At 38.4% G+C, this 12,399-nt stretch overlaps 1 protein-coding gene across 4 annotated transcripts in view; it reads left to right on the top strand.

Moving 5' to 3' along the window:
- Positions 1 to 11,233, top strand: part of BACH1 (BTB domain and CNC homolog 1) — a 45,575-nt gene extending 34,342 nt beyond the window's left edge. For all 4 annotated transcript variants that reach the window (XM_027582608.2, XM_027582607.2, XM_027582610.2 and 1 more), the window contains exon 5: positions 7,432 to 11,233. In XM_027582608.2, the coding sequence (XP_027438409.1) occupies positions 7,432 to 7,893 (462 nt within the window). In that variant the 3' untranslated portion in view covers positions 7,894 to 11,233. The remainder of the gene's footprint in view (positions 1 to 7,431) is intronic.
- The last annotated feature ends 1,166 nt before the right edge of the window (positions 11,234 to 12,399 follow it).

Consider the following 12,399-nt stretch of genomic DNA (forward strand, 5'->3'; position numbering starts at 1 on the left):
AACCTGTTCTAACCCAGGTTAATAATAAACCACATGCTACTCGCTGCTGTATACCCTCATGCACACTGCCGTCTCCAGACACACTCACTGGGCCCTTCTGGAATTTGCTCATTTGCCCTTCTGTGATACCTTTGAGCAGCACACCTTGAAACGTGGTCTGTGGACCATTGGCATCAGAGTTATCTGGAGATGTCCCTTTTAAAAATGCACTTCCCTAAAAAAATAATAGGAAAATAAAACACACGTTACTCAGTCCCACCCCAGACCTGTGGGAGGGTACCAGAAGCATGCATTTTGAATGGGGAGTATATACAATATTGAGGATTTATTAATTTTCTCAGGGAAATTAATGTTTCCAGGGAAAATCTTCATGCACATTGAAAATTTGAGAGCCTTCTGCACTGGGACACAGAGTTCAGACGGAGGCTGTGGGGTCAAACAGCTAGGCATTCTGCCTGGCTACTTGGTAGCTTTGTGGCCTGGGGAAATTATTTTTACCTCTGAAACCTACGTTCCCTCACTGGTGATATGGGCATAAGGATAGCATCTCCCTCAGGGTTGGTGCAAAGATCACATGCCATCAGGAATGGGAAGCTTTTTGTATTGCTCAGTACATGTTTGGGGCTCAGTAAATCTTAGTAGTTGTATTTTTAAATAAAAGTAGTCCTCTCATCTTTCTTTGAGCATCTGTCAAGCATATTAAATGTTTTGCTGGGTACCAGGAAATCAAAGATAAATGAGAGAGAGTCCTTGCCAATAAAATGCTTATATTTCTCACAGGGAGCCAGGTTTATGTGTGCTCATGTTTTCTTGAGATTTGTCTTCTTCCCTTGCATTCTGAAAATTTCAAGCTTTCAGGAGAGTGAAATGAATAGTGTAATAAACAACCTCATGTCGATTCAATAATTACTGACATTTTGTCACATTTGCTTCTCTGGGCAGATGTGTGTCCCTGCTCTGGTTGGTTGGTCTGTCTTTGTCTCTCTCTCCCTGTCAGTCTGTTTTGGTCTCTAACCACAGTTGGTTGATCTTGGTCTCATTGTCTTTTCTCTCATGGTCTCTATTGCTCTTCTTTTATTTTTGGAATCATTTAAAAGCTAACACATTATGACATTTCACCCCTAAATGCTGAAACATGTATCTCTTAAAAAATAGACATTCTTACATATCTTTGCCAATATATTTATCACACCTGAGAAAATTAATAAATCCTCAATATCGTATATACTCCCTATTCAAATCAGTCATTGTTCCCCAAATATATTTCATATATACACTTTTTTCCCCAAACTAGGGTCCAATCATCACAGAACACATTTGGTTATACCTTTTTCATTTCTGAATCTGGAACCCCCACCCACCCCCTTTTTAAAATCACAGTAACTTTTTAAGAAGTCCAGGTCAGATTTCTCTAAAATGTCCCACTTTTAGTAATTGTCTCATTGTTTCCCTTGGTTTTAACTCATTCCTCCATTTCGCACAAACTGCGAAAGTTTAAGTCGTTGCGTTGAAATGAAACGTGAATTGGCGCTGTGTCCTTCCTATTGCATTGCATGGTGGGTCACGCGCTGTCAGGGTGTCCCACCTGAGCAGATGGGAATTGACCGATCATTTTCCAGGTTATATTGTTTGCTGCTGTAATTGTTCAGTAATCTGTGGAGTGTTACTTGGGCCCTTTAGGACCATCCTGTTCCCCACTACTCCTACATTTTTTTGTTTTCTAGTGTATGTTGGGGGCCTTTATAGTGGATGTTACAAAATAGTGACTTCTCTCATTCTGTCTATTGTCCCACGTACACTCATGCTTAATTATTTTTATTATTTTTTTGGTATTCCTCTTTTATTTTTTTAAATTTTTAAATTAAATTTAATTTTTTTAAAGATTTTTTATTTATTTGAGAGAGAGCAAGCAAGAGAGAGAGCACAGAGGCAGAGAGAGAGGGAGAAAGCAGGCTCCCTGTGGAGAAGGGAGCCCGATGTGGGGCTCCATCCCAGGACCCTGGGATCATGACCTGAGCCGAAGGCAGACGCTTAACCAACTGAGACACCCAGGCGCCCCGGTTTTCTTCTTTTAAAAAAAAAACTTTTCTTTCCTCCTGTTTTCCCTCCCTCCTATCACACTCCCTTTAGTATCACTATGGGCTCAGGGATTAAGTTTTTCCTAATTTAATTTCTTCCAATCCATAATAATCATTAGTCTTTTTGATGTTGATATTTTTTCAAACTTGGCCAGAGCCCCCTCAAGCCAGCTGCTATGTCCTTTTGACATGACCCCATTAGTGGTTCTGTGCCACCTGTCACCTTGGACCTCCCATGTCCCAAGATTTGGAATCATTTCTTTCTCCAAAATTCCCTGAGTTCTTTTAACAGGTATTCAACTTAAAAAAGCATGCTTGCTGCTGGAGTGTTGTTCCTTCGCAGCTCCTTCAGGGGACAGAGCTGGGAAATTGTGTGTGTGTGTGTGTGTGTGTGTGTGTGTGTGTGTGTGTGTGTGTGTGTGTGTGTGTGTGTGTGTATAAAATCATGAGTACATTCAGTATGTATATCATGCTTTGATAAATAAAAGTAAAAAGTATAATAGAAATCACAAGTTCATGTAGATATTTTCAATAAAAATTTAGCAGTACAGAGCTTTTCTCTTTGCCTCTATGTTTCTATTTTATTCTCTTTCCATTACAAGGAAAATCTTGGCTCCCAGTTATATTAATATATTTTCTGTTTGCTTTGTGCGAACATATATTTATAATCTAATGACTACATTTATATAAGTATAAAGCAAACAGTAAATCTGTTGTTAAAGTAATAGTAAATATATGTATTAGTATAAAGCAAATAGTAAATATATAATAGTCACAAAATTACAGCATCAATATTACTATTAACAGTAAGCAGATGGAGTAAAACCTAAGATTTGTTTGCCCTTTTTTGTCCTTAAATATATTCCATAGTATTGAAGTTTAAAGTTTAAAAGTTGTTTGAAGTAATTTTTTGTCTATGCTAGCAATTTGATATACGATGAAATTAATGTTTATTTATTACTACCATTTACTCTTCACATCTTTTGTGTAATTTTTGCATATACAAAACATTGATATGATTCAGAAGTTAAAACTATGTTTAAAAAAAGCTATACTCCAAAGTCTTGATCCCATTCTCTCCCTATACCCTATTTATAGCTGTTTCCTATGGGTGACTTTTTATTAGTCTCTGAATTTTTTCCTTGTGTTTCTTTTCTAAAAACAGGTATTTTATATTTATTCTTAGTACCCTTTCTGCTACATAAACATTCTATATATTCTTTTCTGTATTTCACTCTTTTCACTTAAGAAGTGATTTCGAGGAAATATTTTCCCTAGTTCAAAAAGGTTCTCATTCATTCATTCATTTGTAGAGTGTGATGGGGAGGGGGCGGAGGGAGAGGGAGAGAATCTCAAGCGGACTCTGTACTGAGCTCAGACAGAACCTGCTGTGGGGCTTGATCCCATGACCCTGAGATCATGGCCTGAGCCAAAGTCAAGAGTCGGACACCCAACCAGCTGAGCCCCCCAGGCACCCCGAGGTTGTCTTACAGCTCCATATTTTCAACTGTGACTGTAGCACAGTATCCATACCGGTTTCTTATTGGTGGACATTTGGGACACTGCAATGAATAACTTTGTACGTTTTTTTTTTTCGTGTTTAAGGAGATGTGTCTTTAGGATAGATTCCTAGAAGTGGGATTGTTGGATCATGGGTAAATGCATATGTAATTTTGTTAGATATGAATAAATGCTACTCAGTAGAGGTTGTAGCATTTTGCCTTCCCACAGCTGCATCTGTGTATCTGTCTGCCCACAGCCTCAGCGAGGAGTTTGTTGTCAGCTTTGGGTTTTTTCCCAGTCTGATAGTGACAGTTAGTATCTCATGGTGACTTTTATCTTTGATTCTCTTATGAGTGAAATTGAGCATTTGTATTTATGCTTTTAAAGGCCACTTGTATATTCTCCGAACTGTCTATTTAGACGTGTTACATCACAAGGAACCATTAATCACCATTTCCTAGTAGTGAGTACTCTTTAACCTAAAAAATTGTCACTGTCAGCTAACCCTTTTGGTGCCAGATTCTTTCATTCCTTCATTCATTGGATGAGTTATATTTAAATTGTGGATCACTACATCAAAAACTAATGATGTATGGTGACCAACATAATAAAATTAAAACAATAAAATGTATTTTTTAAACTTCTTATGTTTGAGTGAATATTACATACTAGCTATTGAAAATGTGGATTTGGATGTAAATTTGTTGTCATAAAATGCAGAATGGCACCAGAACACCAGTTTTATTTTTCTTACACATCTGTAGTTAAAGCCACAGTAGCTCAAATTTGTGCTTTATACGATTATATTATAGGAAAATTAAAATATATAATAGAAATAGGTACAAAAATTAAAATATGTAGTAGAATTAGGTAAAATATATTTTAGAAATAGGTATATTGTACAAATAGAAACATATTGTAGAACAGGTGTATACAGGAAAATTAAAATACATTGTAGAAATAGGTAGAATTGGCAAAAAATATTATAGATGCTGGCAGTGAGTATGTTTAGGAGGTATCTTTAATAAGATATCATGAAGTGATTAAGTTGAATTACTTTTATTTAATGAATATTATCAAAGTATATTTGTGTTTTAAAATTAGAGTGAAATGGAAAAATCACCTAACTGCCTGGAAACTTATTCATGTAGGAGTTCAAGTTCAGAGGAACAGCTGGGAGCATTTAATTTATAGAACTAATCATGTGTAGAGTTTCAGGGTTGTACCTGTTGGTATTAGTTGTAAAGAAGCACGCATCCTGTTGGGGACACACAGAGAGTGTAGTCATGTCACCCTTTATTTAGTGGGATAGTGGTAGGGAGAATATTTAAGGTCATATCAGTGTTTGTCTAAAGATAGAGAAGTTACAAAATATTTGTCATCTTTGTAGTATCTGTAGGTTTAGTACCAATTCTGATTTCTGGGAGAAAGCTTGAACATTCATTAACTTACTTAGCCATGTTTCATTTAAAAGACCAATCAGCAGTTAACATTTCATCTCTTGGGGGCGCCTGGGTGCCTCAGCCGGTTAAGCATCTGGCTTCTGCTCAGGTCGTGATTCCGGGATCCTGGGATTAAGCCCCACATCAGGCTCCCTGCTCAGTGGGGAGTCTGCTTCTCCCTTTCCCTCTGCCTGCCACTCCCCTTGCTTGTAATCTCTCTCTGTCAAATAATTAAGTAAAATCTTAAAAAAACCCAAAAACAAAAACCATTTCATCTGTTTCTGCTTAGAATGGAGACTCATCCAACTTTGATAGAGGAGTCCATGGCTGAGTATTGTGACTCAGGAAAAATACTTTTCTTCTGGAAGCTTTGTTTCCATCCTCATTTGGATTGGCTTCTGGGAGGCCATAAAAAGAAGTGGGTGCTGATTGCACTGTATGTGTTCCTTTTTGGGCTCCTGGGTGGCTCAGTCGGCTAAGCGTCTGCCTTTGGCTCAGGTCATGATCCTGGAGTCCCAGGATCGAGTCCCACATTGGGCTCCCTGCTCAACAGAGAGTCTGCTTCTCCCTCTGCCCCTCACCCCACTTGTGCATTCTGTCTGTCTCTCTCAAGTAAATAAATAAAATCTAAAAAAAATGTGTTCCTTTTTGGGCAGATAGTGGTAGGCTCTGTTCTTGCCCTCTAGGCACCTGTGGACTCATTTTATCAGAAGCCTACAACTGACAAACTTTCTGTAACCAAAAATATACTGTTGAACATTGATCTTGGTTTTATTTATTTATTCATTTATATATATAAAAATATATATATTCTTAACCTATACCTATCTTTTCAAAAGAGAACAATTGTATAAAAATCTGAACAGATTGGAGAATAGTTGACAATATAAAATTCAGTACCTTTGGGCACCAGGTGGCTTAGTTGGTTAAGCATCTGACTTTGGCTTAGGTCGTGATCTCAGGGTCCCGGGATCAAGCCCTACGTTGGGCTCTCTGCTCAGCGGGGAGTCAGCTTGTCTCTCTCCCTCTGCCTCTGCTCATGCTGTCTAATAAGTAAATAAAATAAAATAAAAATTTAGTACTTTATAGTCACTGCACATTTTCTCAAAATATTAGATGGCCTTGAAATATTTAAAAACTATCAGTAATTGGGATTCACGTGTAATTTTTTTAGAAAAACTTACGTAAAACAGTAGCAGTACTTTTGTATAAAGTAAATATCTTTTTACCCTTCTAGCTTTTTTTATTCCAGAAAAGAATCTGTTTGAAGGATGGTCATTGTGGATTATCACTCTGAAATAAACCGTCTAAACGTTAGCTTGCAACCTCTTCTGCTCTCCAGAGCCTGCCAGTGAGCAGAAAGCCAAGAGAGTTGTCATAAATTGCACAGGAGAAACCTTTGACCTTCTATCAGCTTTCTTTACTCTTAATTTATAAATAACTTTTTTAACTGGTTTCCTAGCTCACACCAGGGAGGAAGCAGTACAGTGGTAGAATAGGAAGGACAAGGTGGGACAGTGACGGAAAGAGACGTAGCAGCCACAAGTGATGGTGGGCAGGAAGGCAGAAGCCGGGAAAACTTTTGAAAACATTCTGTGGTCGACTTTCCTGTAGGGATAAAAAAGTTAAATAGTAATAATAACAGCACCAAAAATAATAATTAAGATACACAAAATTCCTCCCCAAATTCTTCACACTTTAGTAACTCACTTACTAGCTTTTTCTGACTCCGGTCCCGTTACACTCCGAGTCCCATCTATGAAATAGGTTCATTAGTACTTAAATCAACGGAGTCATTGTGTGAATGACATAGTTGAGACTGCACATCTGAAAGCATTTAGCTCAATACCTGGCATGAAGTAAATGTTCAACAAATGGTCCTGCAACGATTTGAGTTGCAGTAGTTATGATGAGTGTACTTGTATTTTTTTTTGGTTGTATTCCATCTCAAATGTCAGGTCCACATTGGTGTACAATCTGCAAATCCAAAAAGGTCTGAAAACTTGACAAGTTTGTCATAAACTATTTTGACCAGAAAACTGATGTAGACCGACATCAGTTCTCCCACTTTGTGCATAATTTGATAATGTGTTTTATTTAGAAATGTGAAGATGTTTGACAGTGGGGTACTGCCCCAGACCCTGCTAGAGGGATTATGTGTGCATCCGCATTGTCTTCCTAAAATCTGAAAAATTCTGAATCCCGAGATACATCTAGGCTTCAGAGTTTTGGATGAGGGATCATAGGCCTCTGAGGTACTTAAAGATTTTTGAATTGAGTTGAAAGTAAAAATTCCATGTGCTCTTATTTAATGAGAAGACAACAGTAGATATGAATGTTTGATTACCTCAGAAATGTTGATTGAGCTACTAAACACAAGTCGTTGCATTCTCTTTCCCACCTCCCAGCAAAATGAAAAGGAGAGCTTGTTGAAAGAGAGAGATCACATTTTGTCAACTCTGGGTGAGACGAAGCAGAACCTCACCGGACTGTGCCAGCAAGTCTGTAAAGAGGCAGCTCTAAGTCAAGAACAGATCCAGATACTCGCCAAGTACTCAGCTTCAGATTGCCCGCTCTCATTTTTAATTTCTGAAAAAGAAAAAAGTACTCCTGATGGTGAACGTGCGTTACCATCCCTTTTGAGTTTACCTGAGGGGCCCCCAGCAGGGCCGCCCACCTGTCGCGAGCCAAGCTCTTGCCATCCCAGTGCACAGAGCGGCGGGTCGGCAGGCTGTGCGCCCAGCCAGGAGGCCCGGCCGGCTGTCAGTGCTGCACCTGAGCAAGCTGGGCTCGGGGAACCTGGCCGGCAAGGGGGAGGCATCTCTGATTTCTGCCAGCAGATGACCGATAAATGTACTACTGATGAGTAAACTTGCATTCTTGTCCTTCACACCATTCATTTTCTACTGCAGTTGCGACGTCTTAAAAGCATATTATAGCTTCTGTCTCTTAACGATACTGTTTTTTGCCCCTGGTAGTTTGCTGTTAAGGGAATTCCTCTGCAGTCAATCCTGATTTTTCCTTGATTTCCACGAGATGCAGAAATTACATGCCTCCTGGATCCCGAAAAACCACCTGTGAAAATGCAGTAAGGCTTTCAAAGCTCATGTTTTAAGGAATAATAACTGTGAGTAGTAACTCTTCCCAGTATGCAAAATAAATGTGAGAATGCAAGCAGCGTATCAAACAACAGTGTAAGAGCCTGAAACATCTGCAGAGTTCCTACTAAAGAAGTAGCCCGCAAAAGTTCCGTCGTCAGACCTTACTGCACTGCACTGGTTTAAACGAAGATGCCTCCCCAAGTAATGCTGGTGGGGCTCAGTTCTGCCTTGAAGTCAACGAAGGGAGAAAAACGGGTAGAATGGCAGTGTGAGAAAGACAGTGTCTTGCCTGAATCCTGGAGCTTTGCCCTTCTCCCACTAAAACCAAGGATTGGTTGGCCTGCAGTGCGACTCCTAAGCTCCGCTGGGAGTAGGCAGGAGACAGCCTATGGTAGAGGTTCCTGCTCCTCTTCAGTGTCGACTTCAGAAGTTCTGGCTGTGTAAACAATAGATAAGTGTCGTTTTTCCCTCCTTTCTTTTTTCTCTGCAGTCTCTACCACATCTGGGTCCATCGTGATCTGTTTCCTGACATTCTTGTCCTTTTGGAAGAAATAGGACTGGGGATACAGTGGCTGAAGGGGAGGCATTGGCAGCCTTGTTGCAGCCTCCCTAGACTCCTGGAGAGCTTACCAAAATCCAAAGCTGTTGGCCTTCCCACTGCAGGTCACCCATGCAAGAAAACCAGACGTCTTTCCACCATGGGGAAAGAAAATTGCTTATGTTTATCAGGAGTGGCAGTTCATTTTTCAACCTATTTTTGAAGTCCTGTGGTTTACTTGTAAAAAGCGTTATTGTAGATAAAAATGTATCTACAAACAACCATACAGGTTTGTGAAATAGGATGAAATTCAATCTTGTTCCATTGTAGGTTTGAATTTGGAAACCAGATTTAATCTTTCTCTCTTCCCCAAATCTGGTATATAAGGGCACACCAATCATTTTGACTTGGGCATTTTGTAATTGGTCTTTGTGTTCATTCAGTCCTGTTTTAAAATAAAGCTTTTATAATCTCAGCACCTACCCATAATGTTTTGCAGTGGTTCTTAGCCATTCTGATGTTACAGGCTTGTTTGAAAGTCAAATAAACCTATAGATTATGAACCTTCTCAACAATTTTTTCTAAAAATTGCATATATTCACATTGGCAGACACATTTGCAGAGCCTAGTTTTAAAGGGTACACAGGAATAATTTATCATGTTGGATTGGAAAGTACTGAATTTCACCAAGATCAGATACCTGAGAGACTTTTCTTGCTTACATCCTGAGTCTAGTGAAGGACATGGGTAGCTAACCTGGGAGACAAGCGTCCATCCTGCAGGAGTGAGTTTGAAGCAAGTAGACCTTTGCCCTGACAGCATATGGGGACCAGACTTAATATTTCAGAGTAATTTTGTCAAATGTTACCCTTTTCAATGGGGAGGCGGGTGGTTGGGGGAGATATTGCTAGTATATTTTCCACGGTTGTGTGCTATCTCTGTTACTGACTTAGTTGTAAAAGAAAACTAGTTTGGCTTGCTTATTTTCTAGAGGCGTTTATAAGTACACTTAAGAACTTGTCAGGGAGAGTAATTCTATGATAATGCATCCCATACTACAAAAGACTTGTGTGTGTATACCCTATCTATATAATATCCCCATGTAGCTATTTCTTTGATACTTGTAATTTTAAATTTTAACTTCAAAGTATAATATAAAAACTTTTCTGGTTTACAAAATGTAAAATCTTATACAAACCAATGGAATCCTGGATTTCCTACCTCAGTATACACTCAGCTGTTTGTCATATCAGTTTGTGTATGTGCAAATGTCACATAACCTTTTGATTTAATTGCTACTGTAAATAACTGCTTTGAAAGTTACTTAATATTTTATGATACAACCTAGTTGTCTCCAGAATTTAAATATGATTTTTAAGACACTTGGTTTAAGTTTCTCTCTACATATAAACAGTTTAGCATTAAGGGTTTATTTTAATGATATTCTGATTATTGGCCAAGTGTAATATTTTGTAAAACATAGCATTACTTTTAATAGCCAGCATGTAATACAAGTAACTACACTACCTCATACCTACATGATTTTCAAATTGTAATACAGAGGGACAGAGAGAGAAAAGATTTTATCTTTGTTTTTCGGCCATAAGGTGGGGAAGTTTTCTATATATTGCATAGCATTACACAATTATGCCTGTTTTAACATTAACTTCTAAAGAAGTTTTTTCTAAGAAGGTTTGTTTTGATTTTTTTTTTTTTTAAGGCTGCCGAAGAGGACAAATGACAGGATTATGTATATACAGTGTATATCTTTTCCTTCATGCAGAATTTTGGAAAGGTTGTTTTCAGTTTGTATATGGCATATTTACATGATCATTGTTCCTTATTTTATTAATTGTCCTTCTCAGTGCTTGATGATTTTTGAAAGACAGTTATTTCTAACTCAGTAAAGTATCATTACCTTAAAATTGCTTTCATTGTTTGAATTCTACAGCTATAGCAAATAATCTTTTGTTAAATTGTTACATCCAGAACAAATATGGTTATAAATTAAATCTTGGTTCTCCATCTGTAAATTTAATAACATAATTTCCTATACCTTAATGCTTAACCAATTTTAAATAAGGAGTTAAATATATTTGATGCAGTAGACGATACAGGTTGCATGTGGACACTTAGCCACATTAACAACTTGGGAAAAAAAAAATCAAATGGCAATGCTATAACGAATTCTCAGGTGAACTTTTTTCAGTTTTGGAACATCTATTTTGAATCTGTAAATATTTTAAGTGTTTTATTAGGCATGTAATAAACTATTCCTTGAAATCTATTGGGCAGTTTGAAAATTTAAAGCCATAATGGTAAAAGTTGGCATACTGATGGTGAAATAAACAGAAATAATAATATCTATTGATTTTTTGTATCTTTTATATAATTTTTTAATGCAATAAAACCACTAAAATTATATATCCATATCCTGTTAAGATCATGACTCATTAAAAGGCAACTTTCATGGTATTTAATTTACATTCTTTCTCGTGTGCTTATCCAAATGTAGCAAAACCATTAATGTTAGATATTGGTGATAAATTGACAAATAAAATTATCTAAAATTGCCTCTAATGGAATAGAGTTGTACATTCCATTTCCATTTTCTCACCTTTCATGTGAATTTACTAATTTTAGGCTTTCCCCTGGAATTTGTATATGAGAGAATCTTTCATTGTTTATATATGCCTGAAAAAAAAATATTCCTAGCACTCAGATAGTTAAGGAAGCACAGATTTTAGCCTAACTACTGTTTTACTTAATCTCTGTCTTCAGATAGAGATGTAGGGCTTTTTTAAGGAGGTGTTAGGGCTTCTAACACCTAACACAGTTAGGATACTATATTAGTCCTTAATTTTATTTTATTTTATTTATTTTATTTTATTTTAATAGGAAGCCCAGCATGGATCCCAATGCAGGGCTTGAACTCATGACCCTGAGCTCAAGGCCTGAGCTGAGACCAAGAGTCAGATGGTTAACCAACCGAGGCACCCAGGTGCCCCATCCTCTTGATTTTTAAAGATTTATCTGCTGAGTCACCTTGACTAGTTCCATTCAACTTCTCATCAGGCTTTGTAATCGAGCTTTGAGCAGTTGCTCAGAGCTATTGGCAGTCCTGAGCATGGTCTGGACCATTTGCGAAATAAAAAGATGGTAGGTGATGTCCACATTGCTGATGGAGGCCGGGCTGTAAGACATAGCTGATTTGCCCAGTGAATTTGCTAAAAGCAAACTCTGGAACTAGGCAGATTTGCAATGTTGAGGCCTGAGAAAGCTGCCTCTGAGGGATGGTTACTCCTTTACGTGGACTTAAGCTATGCAGCGCCGACTGTAGACAAGCCTCTGTACCCAACACTAGTCCCTCCACCATTCCCTCCTTGGGCCTGAACACTGAATGGCATTTGGGGCAGTGGGTGTAGTGCTGGTGACACTGGCCTGCCAGTACTGGTTAAGAGCCAGAACCTTGCTAGCGCTCTGGTGCGTTGGAATCTAGCTGCTTTGAAACACCTGGAAAGCAGCACATATTCTTCCCAGGTTTGCCTAAAAGCCCCGTGAAGAGTATTTTCCCCCTGGAAACTGCAGCAGTGGTGCCTGGAGGCTGCCTGCTCGTGTCAGGGCATCCACAGGCCTGCTGCTTGCAACTTCATTTAATGCCACATTGCACTCACTTTTTAAGGCTTCTTGCAGTCCACCAAAGGGGGCTTTATTGGGGATATTCCTGCCAATTGAAT

This window comes from Zalophus californianus, chromosome 1, assembly GCF_009762305.2.
Source record: "Zalophus californianus isolate mZalCal1 chromosome 1, mZalCal1.pri.v2, whole genome shotgun sequence".
Classification (NCBI taxonomy): Eukaryota; Metazoa; Chordata; class Mammalia; order Carnivora; family Otariidae; genus Zalophus; species Zalophus californianus.